At 37.6% G+C, this 24,919-nt stretch overlaps 2 protein-coding genes across 9 annotated transcripts in view; one reads left to right on the forward strand and one right to left on the reverse strand.

Moving 5' to 3' along the window:
* The window catches only part of LOC133635812 (zinc finger protein 239-like), a 32,157-nt gene extending 21,303 nt beyond the window's left edge, over positions 1-10,854 (forward strand). Inside the window, exons 2-9 of one of the 8 annotated variants that reach the window (XM_062029128.1) lie at positions 1,548-1,754; positions 1,818-1,952; positions 2,035-2,106; positions 2,171-2,345; positions 2,485-2,535; positions 6,786-6,811; positions 6,894-6,950; positions 9,363-10,854. In XM_062029128.1, coding sequence (XP_061885112.1) covers positions 9,413-10,444 — 1,032 coding nt within the window. In that variant the 5' untranslated portion in view covers positions 1,548-1,754; positions 1,818-1,952; positions 2,035-2,106; ... (3 more) ...; positions 6,894-6,950; positions 9,363-9,412 and the 3' untranslated portion in view covers positions 10,445-10,854. Of the gene's footprint in view, positions 1-1,547; positions 1,755-1,817; positions 1,953-2,034; positions 2,107-2,170; positions 2,346-2,484; positions 2,536-4,481; positions 5,106-6,785; positions 6,951-9,362 lie in introns of those variants that run through there. The other 7 variants (XM_062029130.1, XM_062029131.1, XM_062029132.1 and 4 more) reach the window with 7 other exon arrangements.
* Positions 10,855-15,735: 4,881 nt separating this feature from the next.
* Positions 15,736-21,268, reverse strand: LOC133635814 (gastrula zinc finger protein XlCGF8.2DB-like). Its single transcript, XM_062029136.1, has 2 exons — positions 20,945-21,268; positions 15,736-17,639 (listed from the first exon to the last, which is right to left on the reverse strand). Exon 2 carries the CDS (start codon positions 17,587-17,589, stop codon positions 16,480-16,482), a length of 1,110 nt encoding a protein of 369 aa, XP_061885120.1. The 5' UTR covers positions 17,590-17,639; positions 20,945-21,268; the 3' UTR covers positions 15,736-16,479.
* Positions 21,269-24,919: the final 3,651 nt, after the last annotated feature.

Here is a 24,919-nt window from a genome sequence, read left to right on the forward strand (position 1 = left end):
GTGTGACCTGTATGGCTGTTGACCAAGTATGCTTTGCATTCACTTGTGTGTGTGTGTGAAAAGTCATACATATTATGTGATTGGGCCAGCACACAAAGGCAGTGCCTTTAAGGTTTATTGGCGCTCTGTACTTCTCCCTACGTCCGTGTACCACTCCGTACAGCGGCGTTTTAAAAAGTCATACATTTTTCTTTTTGAAACAGATACCGATAATTTCCGATATTACATTTTAAAGCATTTATCGGCCGATAATATCGGCAGTCCGATATTATCGGACATCTCTAATTAATAGTTTCATGGCTAATTTCACTTCCTGATTCTGACCTACATGCATCATTAAGTGAAAGTCATCATTTATCGTCAATCATCTTTCAATAAGGAGAGTAGTCAACAGTTGATTTATGAAAAGAACATAAAGGTGACTGACTTTCCTTCAGCGTGTCGTAGATGGTCTTCAAGTGAATGTGCTCTAAAGAGGAATTGTTGATGGACAAATTCCATAAAAATACCACTTAGTGAAACATGTTTTGGGAAGAGTTCCTTTTGGCCCAGCCACAACAAAAAAGAAGAAAATTGTAGAATTTTATGACAACATGTTAGGGATGTTTTTAAGCAGTTTTGAGAATATATATTTTTTTATTTTCATGATATGTAACTTATGGATATTATAAGGTTGAGGGTAGAGATAATGCTTAGGTGTAATAGGCCAACATTTATACTGAGAAAATGGACACTCACTTTATACCAGAGGTTTATACATCTCTAATGTATCTTTTAGGATGTTTTGATCAATGCCGGCATGTCCTTACAGAGGATAAGTAAACCTGCTGCACTGTAAAACCCATTATACGTATAGGTTGTATTCACCTGACGTCATGTCCGGTGTTCTGGCGAAGAGTGCTCCCCTTTGGAAATATACCCCCCCCTCCCCACTGTATCTGCGTATGAATCCAAGGAATGCGAAAGCGTGCACTGCATTACAACGTGCATCGACTGAACCTTTTACGTGAGTAAAATCTACAATATACGCTATTAAACGATGAAACTCACAATGTATTATTTCCCTGTTTCATGTAAAGATATCAAATGTACGTACTCATATTACGTTAGATGCATAGCTTGTCGAAATGTTATTGGAGATTAATGTGAAAATGTCGCAAATCTACTTTTGTGGCGTTAGTTAGCTAGATACATTATATAGCATGGAGAACACTAATGTAAATATTTCGTAAATGTACTTATATAACATTAGTTAGATGCATGTGCATGTCAAACATCTACTTATATGGCATTATCTACTTAAACACTTTTTAGATAGCTGCATGGCCAAGTGAAAAACACTATAATAATTTAGCTTATAAATTTAAGCACTATATTTGTACTGTATGCATAGTTTTAAAAAACATATGAGCATTGTAAACACTATTTTCACTGCAATTTTTGAGTGTGTAACTTTATGAAAGTCACAAAACAATCCTGTTATTTAGGTTATACGTTAATGACTACATCACAATGTATTTAAGCTATACTTTCTTTCTTCTTTCTAGCTCCAGCTTGCCTTGCACTTTGTGCCAAGCTCTCCAGCATTTTATTTTAAACTTCACCTTTCCTTAACCACGGCCACCTGTGAACCGCAAACCTTGGAGCAACCCGTGGGACCAGGTTTTTAATTACCTCTGTGACAGCAAATATCCAAAGGATTTTGCCAAGCCTCAGAAGTCTGATGAGATCTTGTAAAAGCTTTACAATCAAGGGTTAGTATTTCATTTTCCAGCCATTTTACAATATATTATTTTATTTATGACTGTTGTCTGTAGATGGGCTATCAAGGAAAGAGAGGAGGCCTGGAAGCTCTTTCTCGAGTTCCACTCTACGCCAATCGGTGGACATTCAGGAAGAGTCAAAACACAGCATGCCGTTTGCTCAAGATTTTACTGGATATTGACAAATGGGTATGTGTTTTGAAGTTATGAATATTAATACAACTACAGGAGATAGACTTAATGCTATACAGTATATTATTTTGTCTTAAAGGTTACAGAACGTGACACGTGTCAATGCCAACGCAAGCCTTTGGCAGCTGAATTGCCTCTTCAAAATATAAAGGTCCATTTCTGCCTTAATATCAAACCGCTTATAACAAATTAGTAGCTAAACCATTTTATGGCAGGTGTCTGCTGTCTGGGAACTGTTAGGTATCAATCTGACAGGACCCTTGCCCAAAACTCCTGATGGGTACCAATAAATTCTGACAGCTATGGACTATTTCTCAAAGTGTGCTCATTTATTTATAGACATGGCTGCCCAATATATGGTCAGATCGAAGCTGAGAATTTGTCAATGAGGTACGTGGTCTTTTAAATTCCTTTACCATGACTTTGATATTAGTTAACATTTTGTATTTCTACTGTTTAAACATAAAACATGTACAATTTGGTATGAGGAGTTGTACAATTTGATGAAGTGATCATTGTATTCTTACAGGATGAATTGAGCCAGACTTCAGTGGGCCTTGCAAAATTGGGGAAATAAAAGGTAAAACTGTCTCCTTATTCAATTCAGCAAGGGCCATACTTAAACCAACATGTAGTGTGGATCACCTAAAGGCTAAAACCTTACAAGCAAACCAAATCAAGGGCAGATACCACTCCAAGCGAACAGTAAATGAAGTAATCTGGCTTCAGTACAGCCCCATGTATGTAATGAATCAAATTGTAACAAAAAGTATTCTATCCTTGCAGTCCACAAAAAGAGGAGGCCACTGAGGGAAAATCTGTCAGGCCTTCGGTCATTGTGTATGCACCCCAAAGCTAGGTAATATCTAAAGAAACATAACATTCAATGTTTTGGGGTATCTACACTTCATCCATCCAGCTTTATTGTTTTAAGTTTCTGCAATCATGGTTCACAGTTTACTCACATTTCTCAATTATGTAAGTATGTAATTATCTTAAAATCATCGTGCAACATGACCCCAGGTGTTATTATTCCAAATCTTTAAAATGAAAAGTTGTGATGAATTCATATTCCATGTATTCCTCATAAAACATGTTTGTGACATGAGGCCATTTGCATTTTAATTGTATTTTCCTATTAATTACCGTATTTTCTGAACTATAGGGCGCACCGGATTATAAGACGCGCTGCCGATGAATGGACTATTTTTGATCTTTTTTCATATATTAGGCGCACCGGATTATAGGGCGCATTAAAGGAGTCGTATCATTGTTATTTTTTTCTAAAAATGAAAACACTCAAAATGTTGCATCGTTTATGTTCAACAGATCATCTTCAAGCCGCTTTCTGACAGCCGCTTCCGGATGCGCCGTTTTGTGGGCGGTCATATTTACGTGGCTATATTGCCATCATAGTGCAGCCTACACTTATCTCTTATGTTTGACTGCCATCAAGGTGGGTAAGCTCAACCAAACGTATTCCTTGCATTAGGCACACCGGGTTATAAGGCGCGCAGTCGAGTTTTGAGAAAAAAAGATTTTAACTGCGCCTTATAGTCCAGAAAATACAGTACAAAAATGCAGTTTTTGTATTACTACCCCACTCTTCCACAAGTAGGGTAAAAATGACCTCAAGCAGTTCCAATGGAATCTTCTATGAACTTTTAATTCTTAGCAACTCCGACTGTCCCACTTACACATCTGATGCAACATTGACTGTCAATACTGTCCCACTTACACGTTTGATGTCATCTTTCATATCTGACGCAACTTTGGTGGTCAATCCTGTCCCAATTACACATCCGATGTCATCTTTCACATCTGATGTAACTGGCCATCAAACTGGCGGGAGAGTCACGTGACTAGTTGTGTTGGATGGCCATGTTGGCGGGGGAATCACATGACTAGTTGTGTTTGTTGGCCATGTTGGCAGGATAGTCCGGTGACTAGTTGTGTTTGATGGCCATGTTGGCAGGATAGTACGGTGACTTGGCAGAATAGTCCAGTGACTAGTTGTGTTTGATGGCCATGCTGGCAGAAGCAGCAGATTAAATGAATGTACCATGTTACCTTCTAACGTTCAGACTTTACTACCCATTTTACTCACACAAATATTGAAAGTTACATCACAAAATGTTAATAAGTTAAACATTACCAACCTGTATAATGTACCTGCCATGGTTTTTACATCTATAGTCAGCCATAAGAATGCATATAGTTCCAGATTTTACAGTATTTGGTATAACCTCATTAGCTTTCTGTCGTCCTACAGTCTTTAGTGGATCAGATATTTCCCCTTCATGGATGGTGAGACTGCTGACAACAGACGTGTAAGTGGCACAGTATTGACAGTCTATGTTGCATCAGATGTAAGAGATGACATCAGATGTGTAAGTGGGACAGTCAGAGTTGCTAAGAATCAAAGGTTCATAGAAGATTCCATAAGAACTGCTTGAGATATTTTCTGACCCCACTTGTGGAAGAGTGGGTCATGCTACAAAAACTGCAATTTCTTAAAATGAATGAAGCAATAAATAAAAATGCAAATGGCCTCATGTCTCAAAGATGTTTTATGAGGAATACATGAAATATGAAAATATTACAACTCTTCATTTTAAAGACTAACAACCAAGTTTATTGCAAAATGCATTGATTTTAATTGGGGACATTTTTGACCCCACTTGTTGAAGAGTGTAGATATTGGTAGGTTGTGAATCCAAGGGTTGTAAAGGACTGCATGGAAAATCGAGGTTTGAAAGTTGTAACAAAGTCGTGACATGTCTGATCAGTTTTTCAGCCTAAGTTCATGTTCAGGGTGGTGTGTAAATGTGTATATACTGTGAATACATACTGCAGCATCCACAATGCAGGCTTCAAAAAGACTACATAGAAGATCAAGGTTTGAGAGTCGTATCAAAACGTTTTTGATTTTAGCAAATGACTGCAATGAAATAAAAAGTGAAACATTTTAAGAGGTCTGAATGATTTCCGTAGTATAGTTTATATGAATAGTTTTACTTCAAATTAATTGTAGTTTTTCTAGTATGCGGAAGCCTACCTCATCTGTGGAGACTTGACACACAGACCCACAGCCAAAGGAAATGGCAAAGGCTCATCTCGCAGTGGCTTGCACCCTACTTCAGAGTGGAGGTTTGTAGGAACATAGTAAATCATTCAAAATTGGTCACATTGTTGTGCTTCTTCACAAGAATGAATGAAAAAGAATGCTTGGCGCAATAACTGTGAAAACTATTAATTGTATCGGGCTTAAAAATAGAATTATTAAAGGCCTACTGAAACCCACTACTACCGACCACGCAGTCTGATAGTTTATACATCAATGATAAAATCTTAACATTGCAACACATGCCAATACGGCCGGGTTAACTTATAAAGTGCAATTTTAAATTTCCCGCGAAACTTCCGGTTGAAAACGTCTATGTATGATGACGTTTGCGTGTGACGTCGATGGTTGAAACGGAAGTATTCGGACACATTGTATCCCAATACAAACAGCTCTGTTTTCATCGCAAAATTCCACAGTATTCTGGACATCTGTGTGGGTGAATCTTTTGCAATTTGTTTAATGAACAATGGAGACTGCAAAGAAGAAAGCTGTAGGTGGGATCGGTGTATTAGCGGCTGGCTGCAGCAACACAACCAGGAGGACTTTGAGCTGGATAGCAGACGCGCTATCCGACGCTAGCCGCCGACCGCATCGATGATCTGGTGAAGTCCTTCGTCGCGCTGTTGATCGCTGGAACGCAGGTAAGCACGGGTGTTGATGAGCAGATGAGGGCTGGCGTAGGTGGAGCGCTAATGTTTTTATCATAGCTCTGACGAGGTCTCGTAGCTAAGTTAGCTTCAATGGCGTTGTTAGCAACAGCATTGCTAGGCTTCGACAGGTGGCACAGCATTAACCGTGTAGTTACAGGTCCAGTGTTTGGTTCGGTGTCTCCTGATAGTAGTATTGTTGATCTTCTGTCTATCCTTCCAGTTAGGGGCTTATTTTTTTTGTTTCTATCTGCATTTAAGCACGATGCTATCACGTTAGCTCCGTAGCTAAAGGTTGGAAACCATCACCTCCCATGTTATTCATCATGTCTGAGAACTGATCAAAGTTCGATGTATTGTCGTGGAGATAAAAGTCACTGTGAATGTCCATTTCGCGTTCTCGGCTGTCATTTTCAAGAGGATATAGTATCCGAGGTGGTTTAAAATACAAATCCGTGATCCACAATAGAAAAAGGAGAAAGTGTGAAATCCAATGAGCCCTTTTACCTAAGTTACGGTCAGAGCGAAAAAAGATACGTCCTGCACTGCACTCTAGTCCTTCACTCTAACGGTCCTCATCCACAAATCTTTCATCCTGGCTCAAATTAATGTGGTAATCGTCGCTTTCTCGGTCCGAATCGCTCTCGCTGCTGGTGTAAACAATGGGGAAATGTGAGGAGCCCTTCAACCTGCGACGTCACGCTACTTCCGGTACAGGCAAGGCTTTTCTTATCAGTGACCAAAAGTTGCGAACTTTATCGTCAATGTTCTCTACTAAATCCTTTCAGCAAAAATATGGCAATATCGCGAAATGATCAAGTATGACACATAGAATCGATCTGCTATCCCCGTTTAAATAAATAAAAACAATTTCAGTAGGCCTTTAAATGGTTACTTTTTAGCTCTTTAAATATGTATGGTTTGCATTATAAGAGAAGTGGAGGCCAACTTGATGTGTGCTCCTTGCTGACCTCCATCGAGAGCAGTAGCTTTAAAAAAGTTAAGTATTATATTGCAATTATTTATTTGCATTTAATGATTTTGATTTTTTTCCAGACAGGTGCCATGTTCTACATGCCAGAGTAGGTCATCACATTCTGAACGCACGCCAATGATGGGAGACTTAAAGAGAAAAAATAATAAATCCACAAATGTTCTAAACAGTAAGAAAACCTGCAGGACTATATTCAACTTCAGGAAGCAAAGGAATTTCGACGACAAGTGAGTGTTATTGTATATATGTTATTATCCACACCTTCAGGTTTCTGGGTGTCTTCATCCCCACTGACATTTCCTGGTTAGAGAACGTCACTCACATAATCAAGAAGCCTCAGCAGCATCTACACCTGAGTGTTCAGCAAGCACAACCTCAATTCCAACCTGCTGCTGACCTTCATCCACTGAGTGCTGATCTATTGCATCACAGTCTGATACGGCAGCTGCACCATGGCAGCCAGGGAGAGGCTGTAGACTTGTAAAGGCAGCTCAGAAGATCATTGGATGCCCTCTTCCCTCCCTGATGGACTTCTACACTTACCGCTGCCTCAGCAAAGCCAAAGCAACAGCAATGACAACTGCCACCTCGGCTCTGAGCCGTTTGACCTGCTGTCCTCGGGGAGACGCTACAGATGCATTAAGGCTAAGACAAACCGACTCAAGAATAGTTTTTCACCCAAAGCAATAAACACCCAGAACTGTTGTATGCAGTGACTTTTAATAGATTACGCAACTAATCAAAACCATTAATGCGCAATATTCCATGTGTGCAATTAATGTATACATTCATATTCACCATATGTGTCTTAGGTCACAACTATGTAAATATGCATCTTACTTCTGTTTATATTGCACATATTTCTCAGTTTTTGCATATTTTATTAAACACCTGATTTTTTTTTCTTTTTTGCACTGATATTGGCAATTCAATTATGCTTGCATTTTATTTTAAAAATCCTGTTTTAATTTTCCCTTGGGTTTGTGAGCCTTGTAAGGTTTTACTACTGTTTATTTTCTGTTTTTTAATGACTAGTTGAATTGCTTCTGTTATTCCCTGATGTACGATATGGTTATGACATCTTGAATGTCAGCGTGGCCGCTTTATCCTAGGGCTGGGCCCGAGGGGGTTTTGAAAATTATTTATTTCATGAATACATCTCCTTTGTGACAGGCGCATGCACGTCTGTGTATGTGTAACAGAGGTCAGTCAACTTCAGGAATAGTGCTAACGACCTGGGAGATGGCCTGAGTTTTTAGCTCATTAGTCAGCACACTCGCCTCTCACATCGGCGACCTGGGTTTGCGCCCCGGTTGGAGCAGTAGGAAAAAACTAAGCAGCTGAGAGAGAGAGTACACAATCGCTACACAAAGCAGAGCTGTCTGTGATTGACAGCTATGAACACTATAATCCAGGGGTGCTCATTACATCGATCGCGATCTACCGGTCGATCGCGGAAGGTGTGTCAGTCAATCCCGAGCCAGGCATTAAAAAATAGTCCTAAAAATGAGCGAGCATAAGTCTTCACTATGACGTCACTTTCGTCACTTGATTGACAGTCACGGCACCCGAGGGTCTTCTGAGATGATGCTGGCTGCTGTCAGCTCATTATTAAGAAAAAAAATACAGACAGGAAGGCGAGAAACACATTTTATTTCAACAGACTCTGGCGCCGTACCTGCCGTCAAAACTCCAAAGACCGACTGCACAGTTGCACAATAAAAGCGCTGCGTCATGCTGCCTGCGCTAACAACATAAGGGTCTCAGAAAGCTGGCGTGCACAAGCTAGCAAGCTACGGAGTTTGCCGCCAATGTATTTCTTGTAAAGTGTATAAAAAGGAGTACGGAAGCTGGACAAATAAGATGCTAAAAACCAACCACTTTCATGTGGTATTGGACAGAAAGGAGGACTTTTTTTCTCCATTTGAAAATGCGGACGTTATCAGCACCACTGTCTGATTCCTATCAATGCAATTCATCAGAATCAGGTAATACACCAACTTATATTCTTGTCTTCATGAAAGAAAGGAATCTATATGTGTTAAACATGCTTGCATTACCTTTAAACACCTTTAACTTGTTAACAATATTAACTGTATGTGTTAAACATGCTTGTATTATCTTTAAACACCTTTAACTTGTTAACAATATGAACTATATGTGTTAAACATGCTTGCATTATCTTTAAACACCTTTAACTTGTTAACAATATTAACTATATGTATTAAACATTTTTGTATTATCATTAAACACCTTTAATTTATTAACAATATTAACTATATGTGTTAAACATGCTTGCATTATCATTAAACACCTTTAACTTGTTAACAAAAACATATATTTCATAAATAAGTAAATATAAATTATATATATGAATGAGGTAGATCCCCGCGACTTGATCAATTGAAAAGTAGCTCGCCTGCAGAAAAAGTGTGAGCACCCCTGCTATAATCAGTGCAATTGGTCAGCACAACCAGGGGCCCCTGGGCCTCAGCCCAAATAAGCTTGTGCATTAAGGCGGCCCTGGTGGGGACTGACAAGATCCTCAAAGACATATTCTGGTTGCTGAACAATGTCTCATGTGACTGAGGAAAGCTGCATTTTTCTAAAGCATGTGTTGGTCTCCTTGTGTCCTGCAGACATCTGTGAAGAACATCTTCTCCCTGAGCAGCAGGAGTGGACCTCCAGGATGGAACAAGATGAGACACATCCCCCCCACATTAAAGAGGAAGCGCAGGAGCTACAGCCCCCCGACATTAAAGAGGAGGAGGAGTCTCGGCCACCGCACTTTAAAGAGGAAGACGAGGAACACAGCATCAGTCAGGAGGGAGAGTATCTTGAAAAACTGGAGGAGGTTGATGTCACCAAGATGGCAGTGATTGGTGTGATTGTGAAGAGTGAAGATGATGAGGTCAAAGGTGAAAGTGAGGACAAGAGAGAGGTGGAGCCTCCAAGCAGCAGCGCAACTCAACACATGACAACAGAATCTGATGGAGACCACTGTGGAGGATCACAAGCAGACAAGATCTTAGCTCCACTATCAGATAGTGACGACACAGCGTCACACTCTCCTGACACTGATGATGAAGACTCTAAAGCTGATAAGACATGTCACACTGACAACACACCCTTGACATGTTCTCACTGTGACAAAACTTTTAGTCACCATAGTGATCTGAAAAGACACATGAGAATACACACTGGAGAAAAACCTTTTATCTGTTCAGTTTGTGCTAAAGGTTTTATACAAAATAGTGATTTGAAAATACATATGAGAATACACACTGGGGAAAAGCCTTTTATTTGTTCAGTCTGTGCTAAAGGTTTTGGCCTAAAACAAAATTTGAAAGTACACATGAGAATACACACTGGTGAGAAACATTTTATGTGTTCAATCTGTGGTAAAGGTTTCTTACAAAATAAATATTTGAATGTACATATGAGATCACACACTGGAGAAAAAACATTTATGTGTTCAGTGTGTGGTAAAAGATTTTCTCACAAGCATCATTTAAAAGTACACACAAGAGTACACACAGGAGAAACACCTTTTGCATGTTCAATATGTGGTAAAGGTTGTATACAAAGTACAGATTTGAAAAAACACATGAGAATACACACTGGTGAAAAACCCTTTATCTGTTCAATCTGTGGTAAAGGATTTGGCCTAAATCAAAATTTGAAAGTGCACATGAGAACGCACACTGGAGAAAAAACATAATCTTGTTCTAGCTGCAACAAAAGCTTTTATGACCGATCAGCTCTGGTAGTACACACACAGGTCTAAAACCTTTTATCTGCTCAGTCTGTGGTAAATGTTTTATACAAAATGGCGATTTGAATAGACACAAGAAGACACACAAGTGACAAAATGTTGTGTTGCAGTGTGTGTGTGGTGAAAGATTATCTTATAAGTGTAGGAAACACAAAGGTGCTGGTGAGAACAGCAGCAGCACGATCTTGTTAATATTCTTTTACAATTTATAGATTACATATCTTTTTCATTTGAGCTTTTATCCACCATAAATTCATAAGTTCAGCCATAAATACACTACATTGTGTACATGAGTTTTCAAAATTGTCCCTGTTTAAAAATAAATATAAACTAACCCACCTCTGTCCTCATCTCTTCTTTTATTTAAATTTCAACTCAATGAAATCTTCAAAAAACTATTGAGACATACCCTTAGTAAGTAATAGCTCTTTGGGATGTGTGCAGAGGTTCATTGTGCTGTGACAGCATTACTTTTTTGTCAATGTCCTGTTTCAAATGCAATGCACATCATTTTACCAGCATTTAGTCGACAAAAATATTTTTACTTGGGTGTAAGTCTTTTTGAGATGTCCGCCACCTTCCCAAGCTGTGTTTACTCTGTGTGTGTGCAGTTGTAAGTGTCTCCCTCTTCACTGTGTTTTATAGAAGTGCATACTTTTAAGCAAGAACACAATTACTGCATGAGCTTGCGCTATAGTCCCTTGTGCTTTTGTATTGGTGATCCACACAGTCTGTTCTGGTGTGAGCTGACGTAAATCTCTAACACGAAGTCTCCTGTTAAAATTGTTGTGTCTTTTACCTTTCCTTTCATGTCCTTCTGTACAACAGCAGAAACTTCTGGTACTTTTAGGTGTAGCGGGGCAGGGCGTTGGGGAACTGCCGCTCGAAACCTTTGGACCATAAGCAACCAGGCGGGGCTCTAGCCATTATAGAGTATTTTAGGTTGTTTTAAAAGCACTGAGCTGGAATGCTGTTCAATTTCGTTGTTTCCATGCAATGACAATAAAGGTATTCTGATTCTGACCGTTTTGGAAGGGGGACTATTGTAGCGGCTTTGAAAGTCTTTGAGCACCCGTCCCAGCGCTCCATCTGGTCCAGGTGTCTTCCTGTTGTTGATGCTGCGGCAAATGCATCTCACCTTGTGTGTGCTCAGGACTGGAGCAGGGTCAGTAAAGGGGAAAGAGGGTGTTGTCCCTGTCAAAACGGCCATGAAAAATGTTTAGTTCCTCCGCTAAGGTGGGACTGTTAGCAGATAAAGATGGTGGTTTCCTCTTAGAGTCTGTGATGGCCCTGATGCCCTCCCATAGCAGCCTGGGGTTTGTGGTGTTATTAAACCTGTCTTCAATACGCCTCTTTTACTGTTTCCTGACAGTATGATTGCCTCTTCTCAGAGCCACCCTGGTATTGCTGTACGCTTACTGGTCTCCAGACTTAAAAGCACTATTCCTAGCCCAGATCAACTGGTTGTCTCCATGATGTGACTTTGTCCACACAGAAGCAGCTGTAATTTAAAACGGTGGAGGTGTAATTATCCAAAGTGTCGCAAGTGCCTGTTCTCTAAATACATCCCAGTCTGTGTGATGAAAACAGTCCTGAAGCATATAGGAATAGCATCGTCCGGTCATAATCTCACGGTTCTGACAGTGGGCCCGGCGCTACTGATTTTTGGTGTATACCGTAAATACAGCAGGAGTGAGAGGTGGTCGACAAGCCCAGGTGGGGGTAGGCCTATGCCCTGTATGCATCTTCTACATTGGTATAGACCTGGTCCAAAGTTCATCTCCACTAGTAGCACATAGATGTATTCCAAAATGTATAATGCTGTGTTCACATTATAGCGCAACAAAATCACACTACTACATTTAAAATAGCATTGCCAACAGAAAACAATTTTATGTTGCTGTTTAGTCTCTTTTTTTGTGATAGCTCATTTTATTTTGTAATATACCGGTAGCCGACCGTGGCATGCATTCTTCATAGCCCAATGATAACAAAATAATTTTTCTTACCTTAGTCATCGAGTTTAACAAGCTGAGCGATGTGGAAGAGGACAAATATTCACTGGCCTTACTCTCTTGTTCAAATGTCCTGTGGCGAGAAAGTCTGCTGCATTAAAAAAATTATAATAATTAGATTTCACTCAATATTTTCTCTATTAAGAACTAAATGAATATAATGCTTATATTTTAATTAAATAGAGTGAGTAGATTTTATTCCAAACATTTTTACATGAAGTTTAATTAAATATTTGAAACACAATCATAATGATTATATTTTACCTAATAAAATTAATTAAAATTTACATGACCAGAGAATATTTTTTTTTTTACAGTGTTATAGTTAGGAGATGCCTCGTTAAGTGGAAAAAATTCATTTGGTTTTAGCCAAGTTTCGCTGAGACCAATGACGTTAAGATTGTTGTCTCTAACGACCTCATTAACTAATAACGTTTTGGAAGACAATGATCTGATTTTTAAAAAAGCCCATATTATAGGTAGTGGGCTGTTTTGAGGCATTTTTGTTAATTGTATACATAGTACTGATATTAATAAAGTTACGTTTATTTTGTGTAGTGCGTCTTAAATAATTTCGATAACATCTAGGAATTGATATGATGGGGATCTTGAGATTATTTGCTTGGTGCAGCGAGAGATTTAACGCGTCATAATTTGCCACTTCAGTTGAATGCATGCTCACCCCTAGCACAGTCACTACAGAAGATTCATTATGTGAGTCATGTATTATTCTACGAGAAAATGCTATGGATGCAAGAATTTTTAAGCCTGGCGCTGGTTAGTTCTATCTTAACTGACTCCTCACCCGGACTAACAGACACTGTAATTTCCTGTGCCCGAGCTTACTCTCGGGTAGTTAGTCAAGTGTGACTCAACCAGTAATCTATATTTCTAGTAAGCGTGATGGCACCTTCTCGGTTAGGGTGGAGGCCATCCCTCTTCAGCAAGCCTGGTTTGCCTCAGAAAGAGGGCCAATTATGAATAAACGTTAGTCCCTGTACTCTACAAAAATAAATAGAATAACAAGATCACTTCTAATTTCATGTCATATTTTGTCAAAAAAGGACTTACGTGGCTCTACGACTATTTCAACTTGGGCGTTGGCATTGTCGTAGATAACGCAGGTTTGTTGTCGATCTTCAGACTTCAACTTGTTAAGTTCACGCACATTGTTGGAATAATACAGTGAATTTGAAATAACTCTAACCTCGTCAGATGTCAACTGTAATTTTAGGCAATGTAATGTTGCTTCTACAACTTGAAAAAGGCCTTGCCAACGAGGTAGCAACTTGTTGAATCAAATTTGTGGACCTTGACCATTTGATCGCTCTCCTGGGTCAAGGTCCCAGGCACCTGTTTAGAGACACATCAACATTATCATAATAATTTCTTTGTGTTGACATACCATTGTTATCACCTTTAATATGTTAAATGCTTCGCGTGGGCAGTATGCAACTTCTTTCGATTTTTCTTCTGTCTTTGTCCTCAAGGAGAGAAACTATTTGAGAGGTTCTTTTCACAGACCTAATACTTAATTTCTCATGTAATAACTGTATTGTTACCAAATCTCTCTGCACGATTGTTAGTAATGCTGTATGAATTAACAAACACAGCATAGCTTTGCTACTAAAACAAATAAGAATGTCAGTCAGTCTGCCATTGCTCTGCATTGTTTACATTTAATATAATTTAAAATATCAAATATAATCATGATCAGTTGACACATGTACAAATTATTTGCAACTTGCCAAGATTTAAAACTTTTTTTTTTAGATATTTTTTTTTGTTTTAAAAAGCTGTTTACTTATTTTTAGTCTGATTAATCTTGACTTGAGCATGAATAATTTTATTTTTGTATTGTAGTTTAAAAATGTTAAAAGTGAGAAAACAACTATACTAACTAAAATAAGTAACTAAAATATTTTGGTTTCCCCCCACATTGAAAACCTTCTCTAAATATTCTGCAACAATCAAGGATGTTTAAGTATTGCAAGTTAAATAGTGCTTGTTCTCAGAATAGAATACTATTTTTATATTAACAGTCCTGCTAATTACTAGATATACAAAGTTATGATGTCTTACAGAGTAAAATTATCTATCCATGTAGCTAATTAATCTCAATAGTTTTTAGTGTGTTTTCCTAAAATCTCGTCTGTTTATCCTAAATTTTAATTGCGCTTTTTTACGAAAAAATGGATCTTTAACTTGTCATAATTTAGTAAGGTGGCCACCATTTGTTTTCTTCTTTCATGCCACTAAGCCTTTAAACATGGTCAGGAAAAAAAAAAAGGTTTAATTTCTTCATTCAAACTAGTTGACTGTTCAGGCCGGTCAAAGTCGTGTGATTTAAAATTTCAGCTGCAGACGACTGAACATTCTTTGGCATTAAATCTCTCCTCATTAGTACTGCTGCTCATATCTGCCCCTGTATTTCAATAATTATGTATTGTAATAATAATTTAGGAAACCCTCGTCCACAATGCTGCCAATAGTAATGATGGACTCTTTGACGGCTCCAAAGGCCACCAGAGCCTTAGTGAGCAAGAAAAACCCTGCAGCAACACAAGAGCATTGATAACACCAGGAGCACGTCCACCACGTCTCCATGGTGACATCATACATACATTGAGGTGGACCTGGATGACCCTGTCAAAGTGGTCTTCCTCCATGCTGGCATGCAAGGTATCTTTAGGACCAGTTGACTTTAAAACACATTCACAATTTTACACAGCATATATAAGTAGGGGGTCCCCGCTCCCTTTCTCCTCAACTAGTAAGATCAGAGTTGCCAACTCCTCAGTAAGGAAAGCAACTATTGGCTGTCCTAAAAGTTCATAGAAGACGTCATTGTCTCATTTACATAATCCATTGCAATGGACGCTGTAGGAGAGAGGAACAATGTCACAAGGGACATTAAACAAATCTAAATATGATTAGACACTCCTGTTGATTTTCTTTTCTTTAAATTTAAACCAATTTGCTCAGCCTTGTTAAATGTTAGTATATCACATTAGATCAAAAGACTGGAGGGTTGTGACATTGACGAGCAAACAGAATCAATTGACTGGCTCATTAACATGAACCATGTTCAACTAATGTGGCTTTGAGACAATTGTGGAAAAGTGCTATATAAATATATTTCCTTTATAATTGTATTTAAAAAATCATATAAATAACAATATCAAAAATGACTGCCATATTAAATAGAACAAAATACATACTCAACAAATAACTACATTTATTCCACAGCATTATTTAGTTGAAGCACACATTGCGTGTTGTATAAAGGTCTGGGGACATACATATAAAATAATCACAAAGAGTAACAAAGGTAATATATTGGATTATCAAGACTTAAATGATTCATAAAGTCACACATATTAAAAGTAAATTATCTTGTATTAAACACAACTGCTCAAATGATGTATAAAGTTAATAATAATATGCTTCCAGAAGTGGTCCAGAAGATGTTTCAGATGTGAACTAGTAAATATGAACTAAGGGGCATTTATGTGTAATCAAAAGCAAAGGTATGAACACATGTAAAACAAATATGTATATCATATAAAGGGGTTTATCTACGGAATCAATTACAATTATAAATGAAAACATCTACTACTTCATTATTACAAAACTATACAAACACACAACTATGAATAAGTATAAAAGTGAATTATGAATATCCATATACACATACAATGTTTATTGTATATAACATATGTATTTTATTGTTTAGTCTCACCTTTTCAAATTGTTGTTTTGAAATAAAAGTACACAATGTAGTATATTAATGCATGTACTTGACTGCTAAGAAGCACCAATCTAAAATATCTAATTTATAAATGGTAGAAGCACAGAAGCAAGATTGTGTTACACACACAACACTGTAACACTCATGTTATATGTGATGATGTAAGAAAGTCAAAGTTAATCAAGTCTTGACAATTGATTGAAAATCCTGCAGCTTCATTTGCTGCTGCTGTTCTCACCAGCACACTTGTGTTTCTTACACTGGTACTTGTAAGAGAATCTTTCACCACACACACTGCAACTCAACACTTTCTCACCTGTGTGTGTTCTCATGTGTACTTTCAAATGTTGACTTTGAACAAAATCTTTACCACAGATTGAACAGGAGAGTAGTTTTTCTCCAGTGTGTGTTCTCGTGTGTATTTGAAAATACCGCCTTCGTACAAAATCTTTACCACAGATTGAACAAGAAAAAGGTTTTTCCCCAGTGTGTATCTTCATGTGTTCTTTCAGCACCGTTTTTTGTCCAAAACCTTTACCACATTCTGAGCAGGAAAAAGGTTTTTCACCAGTGTGTATTCTCATGTGTCCTTTCAAGTTTTGACTTTGTACAAAACCTTTACCACAGATTGAACACGAAAAGGTTTTTTCTCCAGCGTGTATTCTCATGTGTACTTTCAAATTGTGACTTTGTACAAAATCTTTCTCACAGATTGAACAGGTAAAGGGGTTTTCTCCAGTGTGTAATCTTGTATGTCTTTTCAAACACTGACTTTGTGTAAAACCTTTCCCACATATTGAACAAGAAAAAGGTTTTTCTCCAGTGTGGGTTCTCATGTGTCTTCGCAAATGGTGCCTTTGTGTAAAATCTTTGCTGCAGATTGTACAGGAAAAAGGTTTTTCTCCAGTGTGTATTTTGGTGTGTTTTTTCATATTACGACGGTCGTTAAAGGTTTTGTCACAGTAAGAGCATGTAAAGCGTGTGTTGTCAGTGTGACATGTCTTATCAGCTTTAGAGTCTTCATCATCAGTGTCAGGAGGGTGTGACGTTGATAGTGGAGCAAAGATCTTGTCTGCTTGAGATCCTCCACAGTGGTCTCCATCAGCTTCTGTTGTCATGTGTTGAGTTGAGCTGCTGCTTGAAGGCTCCACCTCACTTTCACCTTGGACCTCATCATCTTCACTTTTCACAATGACGACAGTAAATGGGAACTCCTCCAGCTCTCCCTTCTGACTGATGCGATGTTCCTCATTTTCTTCTTTAATGTCAGGGGGCTGTGACTCTTCCTCTTTAAGGTGAAAGGGCTGCGGCTCCCCTTGCTCCATCGTGGAGGTCCACTCCTGCTGCCCAGGGAGACTATGTTCTTCACAGACGTCTGGAGGACAGAATGAAATAAAACACTTGCTTTAGAAAAATCTAGCTTTGCTCAGTCACATGACACATTGTCCTGCACCAGTGTATGTTCTGATAATGTTTCTCAGGATTTCAGCAGTCACCAGGTTGACTTTCAAGATGTTCATAATTCAGGTTGGGTTTCATGGCCAATCTCCCGAATCGATTTGATTTAGATTCATAAGGTTCTAAATTGATAAATACTGATGTTTTGTTTAAATTCGATTCGAGTAGATGTACACTTAAATACACACTGTTTTAAATACACAAGTTTCTAATTTTCCCATAAACAACTTTGACCAGTTTAAATTTAATCAAAAGTCCTAAAAGTGTAACTTTTAAATAATAGAGGAATTGAAAGTGAAAGTATACTTGTATTGCAACTAGGGCTGCACTGTTTTTTTTTTTATATATTACACATAAAATGCATAAAACTGCAAAAATTACATTTAAATAAAGACATGTTGATTTTAGACTGTTAATCAATATATTCCAATCTCAAGGTGCCACACGTTAAAACAATATGCAATATTTTTCTTCAAAAATATTTGTTCTTATGCAGACAGACTCTGAGCTTTTGTCTACATAATGCTCTTAAACTGAAGAAATAATCGATTAAAAAAAATATATATATATAATGTAATGTAATCATAATATATAATAATGCAAGTAACCATTTAAAAGGATATAAACTTTTATTTCTTATTACGAGTAAATTGTTTACCACTGTACTGTAATTAGAAGGTAATACCTTTGTCATCTTAAATAAATAAAAGAAACCAAAAATAAAATGGACTCAATTCTGTAAGCAAAAATGTAACCTTAATAGATATTGAACATCTTAAAGTGATTTTTTTCCTTTTGGAAAAATCAGGTCGGATGTTGTCTTTTTGTTTGTTGCCATCACATGATCACGGCATTTTCGCTCGTTCGTCCGTGTTGATGGGCTCATATTGCCCATCCAATTTAAAGATGATATTATCCACAACGGGACATTTGGCTTTGTAATCTCATATTTTTTCTCCTAATTTGTGTTACTTTACAGCAGAGTCGCAAGGCTCTCTGTACTGTGAGTGTGTACATTATATATATACTTGCAGTGTGTATATAAAACATATACATTGTTATGAAGGTGTCTGTTAACTACATTATATATATATATATATATATATATATATATATATATATATATATATATATATATATATATATATATATATATATATATATATATATATACTTACAGTGTGTATATAAAACATTATACATTGTTATGAAGGTGTTTGTTACTACATTATATATATATATATATATATATATATATATATATATATATATATATATATATATATATATATATATATATATATATATATATATATATATATATATATATATATATATATATACTTGCAGTGTGTATATAAAACATATTATATATTGTAATGAAGGTGTCTGTTACTACATTATATATATATATATATATACTTGCAGTGTGTATACAAAACATATTACATATCGTTATGAAGGTGTCTGTTATATATACTTGCGGTGTGTATATAAAACATATTACATATTGGTATGAACGTGTCTGTTACTACGTTATATATATATTGCAGTGTGTATTTAAAATGTTGATTATAAATCATGCCTCTCACCGGGATAGTAGAAGGTTGTAGACATAAACCCACAAGTTGGTCAACTTTGACATCAAACTTAGACACGGAGATGGCAAGAAACACATGAAAAGACGCTTGTTTTTCACTTTCTTGAGTGAGGATTATGCTGAATTCCTCATCAAATTGGGAAACACAAGTCTTGGCATCCCAGTGAGAGCAGACATTGTACAGTCTGTGATTGTTTTATTATGTCAATAGTTTGTATAGCTTGTCTAGCACTTAACAATACTGCTACATGATGGTTAGTGTTTCACTAAAGCTGCACCTGTTTAGCACACAGCTTCTAAAACTTGCAGATCATCCTCCTTATATTCAGGATCAAATATAGAAGTTTCTGGATCATAATTTCTCCCAAAGTAGTCTTTGTTGTCTCTCATCAAGTCTGCCATTATTAGAAGTAACAGTAGTTGTTTTTATTAAGGAAATAGCGAACATCGTAATATTAATGTGAAGCAGTAATGCTGAAAATTACCAACATACAGTAAATATGACATGTTGGTATGTATATGCTTGTAACTACATTACATGTATGCAAACATCATATTAACTTTTGGTCGTTCAGTTTTATTTGTCATGTACACAAAGCATAAACGGCAATGTGCAATAATATAATAACTCTTTACTGCCCAAACAACACAACCCCGTGACAAATATTATTAATAATATTAAATATTATCAAGGTATGCTCGCAATTTATAGCATAACATAAAGCTGAGAGACAGCTTGTATCTCAAGTTACTTGTAAATTAAGGTACTCGTAAGTTGAGGTACGACTGGATACGAATAAAAATGGACTTGACTGTTCTAAAATGTATGCATCATTTGTGCCAATTATGCAAATTGTACGATGACATCTTAAAACCGCCTAGGCTTGCTCCCACCGCCATTAATAGATTGCAGTTATGTGGGAAACACCCAAGTTAGTTTTTTTAAACATTGTGTTGGAGCCAAAATTCCTTATTTGTTTATATTGTTTTTATTTTATTTTCTCTAATTGATTGTTGGGTTCAGCATGTTTAATTTCCTTTTCTGCAGATTGCTCCGCCCACTTCCTGTTAAGAACCAGGAAGTGTTGACAGGGAGGGGACTGTTGCTATGGTGCGGTTACCATGGTAGCCTCCATAAATTGGGTTCAGGTGTGAGCATGGGCAGGGCGATTGGAGGACAAACCGTTTTCGACCGTGTCGTGACATGTCATGTGATGTGGTATCGTGTTGTGTCGTGACAATGCTGTAATGATGTGCCATTCAAGGTCAGCATTTTATGTTATATAAACTACATTTGATTTAATTTAGATAGCTTGGAATAAACGGATTGTCATATCCAAACACATTTCTACAGTACTGGACATTCTATCATTTACACGCGTCAAACTGGTCAACACAGTCGCCCTCGGTACCAGCCCAAAGGTAAGGGCTGTACACATTGTATATTATTATTACACTGCAATGTTTGTGTGTGCAAATAAATGTTACATTACATTTCCATAGCCAACTAAGCATGAAGTTATTCACAATGCGCCCACTCAATATGGATATTCCGAGTATCTTTTCATGTTAATAATCCAATATAAAGTAGGTAAACATGTGAGAGTAAGAAGTAAACAAACCTGTTCTGTGTAACACAACTTCTTTCTTGAAACGTTGTCGGTCCTTCTCCTCTTTTGCTGGACAAAGTTCCTCCTCGTACTCTGCTTTATTTCTTTCAAGTTTTACAAAATACAAAATATTTCTTCAACAGCCGCAGTTATTTGTTAGCAGCTAGCAAGCTAAGCTAACTAGCAAGCTCAGCTAGACGAGTCCAGTTGATCCTAACACGAAGAATTAAATAAATGTTGTTTGTCACACGATAGACAACTGAACACAAACGTAGAAAAGTCGGAATAACGCAGACTAGGACCAGAATGCTCTGTTGTTTGTTATGAGACGACGCGGTCAGTCGGCGCATGCGCAAGGTGTCACTTCCTGTCAACTTTTTTTTTTTTTTTTTTTTACATATCTTTGTTTGCATTCAAACAATTACAATTCGGAATAAATACGTGAAATCACTGTGCAAAAATGGGAGCAATATAAACGTATACATACCAGAATTGCTGGGTTGCATATGACGTCACATCCGTTTTTGTTCCTCGCGGCTAAATTGACACGATGGCCAAGCAGCTTGAGGGTAGCATTAACACAAGTAAAAGTGAATGTAGAGTTTGAGCAGAAAATGTCAAATTGCTGTTCTATTCTAGGGTGTTCCAGTCGTTCAAATAGAGAGATAGGAAAGAGCTTTCATAGAGTCCCCAAAGAAGTGTTCCATAAAGGTGATAAAGTCAGGAAATAAAAGGAAATGTCTCTTAAAATAATAACTTTCATCTACTTGTGGAATATACAATCGGACCATGCTTGTGTATGCAGTGATGACTTTGTAAAATGTTTGTTTGAACATTTGATTTGTTTGAGATACTTTTTGTGATGCAATCCAGTTTATTCTCTCCTATATATTAGTAGTGTTTGAGAGCAGAACTAAACATAAAGAAAGGACAAGAGATCACATTAGTTTGTGTTCTTCTGTGGTTGCTATGCCTAAATATAGCTTGTGCAAATAAAGTTAAGTCCTAGTGAAAAATATTGTGATTGTTGGTCCAATCTACCGTATTTTCATTGTCCATTTTCTTTACAAAAACTAAAACTTAGTTTATTGTGCTTTATTGGACACGGGTGACCACATTATAGCGTCTTTGGTGATATTTGTTAGCATCAAGAAAATATATAGTAATATCAAAAATATATCCATCCATTTTCTACCGCTATTCCCTTTGGGGTCGCGGGGGGCGCTGGAGCTTATCTCAGCTACAATCGGGCGGAAGGCGGGGTACACCCCGGACAAGTCGCGACCTCATCGCAGGGCCAACACAGATACCAAACTGAATCTTGATATCGCTAGCAAACACTGCTGAATAACAGGGGCATCTATAGCTAAATAATTAGACAACATATGAACATCACAGCATAAAAACAACTGCAGACATGAATTGTAGATGAGACTAATTTGTAGCAGGAAATCAACTGCAAACAAAGTTAGCAGTTAGCAGATCACAGCAGCACAGCACTCGTTATGTCAATCAAATACGTTACTTAGCGATGCACGAATAATTCATACTTTGTCTCTCATGTATTAATGCTTAACTTGTGGACCCCTCAGGTGTAAAGACATGATGTGTCAAAAGAAGTGAGGTATCAGTAACGTCTCGGTGATGATAAACAGTTTATATATATTTTCTTAAGAGTGTAAAAAAAACACTCCATCCCATTTTAAATATTTTTTTATGATCGCTTTCATATTTGCCTTTAACCCTTTTAAAATACGACAGCATTTAATAATAATAAATAAACAGTAGCCTCATGGGACTTAGACCATCGCCTGAAACCCGGAAGTACCTTTAGTTCACGTGATTGCAACCCAATTATACAATCAATTATTGTAATAATATATGTTATAATAATATACGTTACATAATCAATGAGTGTATTGACACCAAATCATTGTGCATGAATACATTTCTGAGTATGTTAGCTGTGCTGTATACGCATACTTGCCAACCCTGAGACCTCCGAATTCGGGAGGTGGGGGCGTGGTTGAGGGGGGTGCGGGGTTGAGGTGGGCGGGGTTTGGTGGTAGCGTGGGTGTATATTATAGCGTCCTGGAAGAGTTAGTGCTGCAAGGTGCTCTGGGTATTTGTTATGTTGTGTTTATGTCGTGTTATGGTGCGGATGTTCTCTCGAAATGTGTTTGTCATTCTTGCTTGGTGTGGGTTCACAGTGTGGCGCAGATTTGTAACAGTGTTAAAGTTGTTTATACGGTCACCCTCAGTGTGACTTGTATGGCTGTTGATCAAGTATGCCTTGTTTTCACTTATGTGGGTGTAAAGGCCGCATATATTATGTGACCATGCTGGCACGCTGTTTGTATGGAGGAAAAGCGGACGTGACGACAGGTTGTAGAGGACGTTAAAGGCAGTGCCTTTAAGGCACGCCCCCAAAATTGTTAATCGGGTGGAAATCGGGAGGAATTCGGGAGAATGGTTGCCCCGGGAGATTTTCGGGAGGGGCACTGAAATTCGGGAGCCTCCAGGGAAAATCGGGAGGGTTGGCAAGTATGTGTACACGTCAGGTGTCACATTTAATTGATGTTGGCCGGTAGCAAGTTCCCACTTTTGTTTGCAACGTTTTTAGTATTTTAGGCCAGGCGTGTAACCTTGGCATATTTCATTGAGTTTATTCAATCATTTGGCGACCCCGAAAGGGACAAGCGGTTGAAATGAATGGATGGATGGCAATAGACAGACGACGTAAAGACCAGTGGAGGCTCCTCCATAGAGGTGGAGGAGGCCTGGCCTCCCCAATAATTTGAGAGAAGAGAGAGATTTAAAAAAAACAATAAATATATTTATTTTATTTATTTATTTTAACAAAAAACATATTTTTTATTTTTTATATTCATATTATTTTAGTTTTGTTCATAAATCTAAATGTTCCCATGGCTAAAACCCAATATTGCAATTGTAAAGCAACAGGCCAGATTTCCCTATCAGTTTGTATTAAGGGAGGCCAGGCCTCCCCTAGGAAATTAGCTTCTCATAGAAGTCAATGTAATGCATGCTTTTTCATGCCAATATGTGATTGGCCAGATCACTGAAAATGGGTGGGCAACGGAGGCCTGGCCTCACCATGCATTGTGTCCAGGGCTGAAAGATTGACATTTTGTTCGTCCAATCACATGCTACTGGTTCATTTGGAATCAATCCTTTCCTTTCCTAATCAACACAGAAGCCATTTTGAGAATTCGCCAGCCACTTCAGTCAAACAAACACCCGCCATAGTGGCTACGAGTGTCCTATCAACTTGTGCTTTTCAGGAAATTTAGAGAACACCCCTGGCTATCATCCGTGAAGTTTATAGCTCATATAGCCAAATACTTTTGCTTAAAACGACCTCGGAAATCGGCGAGATTCTGGCGCAATTTGAGATCTTGGGCTGGAGATAGATATGCGTTAACGTTAAACCCTTCACTCTAGGCATTTCTCCTTGAGTTGACAACATCTCTGAGACAGATTTCCAGGAGTCCAGGAGAGAGCATGCCGCCCCTCAGCTAAACCAGATGTGAGTTGAACTAATTAGATGTCTCTACCAGTGTTACACCACTAGTTCTCAGTAGTAATAACACTCCATTTTGTCTGTGTTTCTCAGCAGATAAAGCCAACTGGAACCATATTTTTACATATTTTATATTAAATATATTGAATAAAACTACATATGATAAAGAAAGTGTTATCTTATCTTTTTTATATGCTAAACTTGATTAAATTGGTGATTACATGTTGAAGCTGTAGAAGAATGAAAAATGTAAGCTAAACAAAATTGTTTTTAACTACATAATTAAAATTCCTGCCTTTTACACATGTTCACTTGGCGTTTATATAACATCCAAATGTCATTTCTCAGCTTAATTATCAGGCAGGCTCATAGACTTACAGCAATGTAATTTCTTCAGGAAGGCACAAGGCTAAGCTCTGCACAATGAATTGCATCAGCAAGAA

This window comes from Entelurus aequoreus, linkage group LG20 (assembly GCF_033978785.1).
Source record: "Entelurus aequoreus isolate RoL-2023_Sb linkage group LG20, RoL_Eaeq_v1.1, whole genome shotgun sequence".
NCBI classification, from domain to species: Eukaryota; Metazoa; Chordata; class Actinopteri; order Syngnathiformes; family Syngnathidae; genus Entelurus; species Entelurus aequoreus.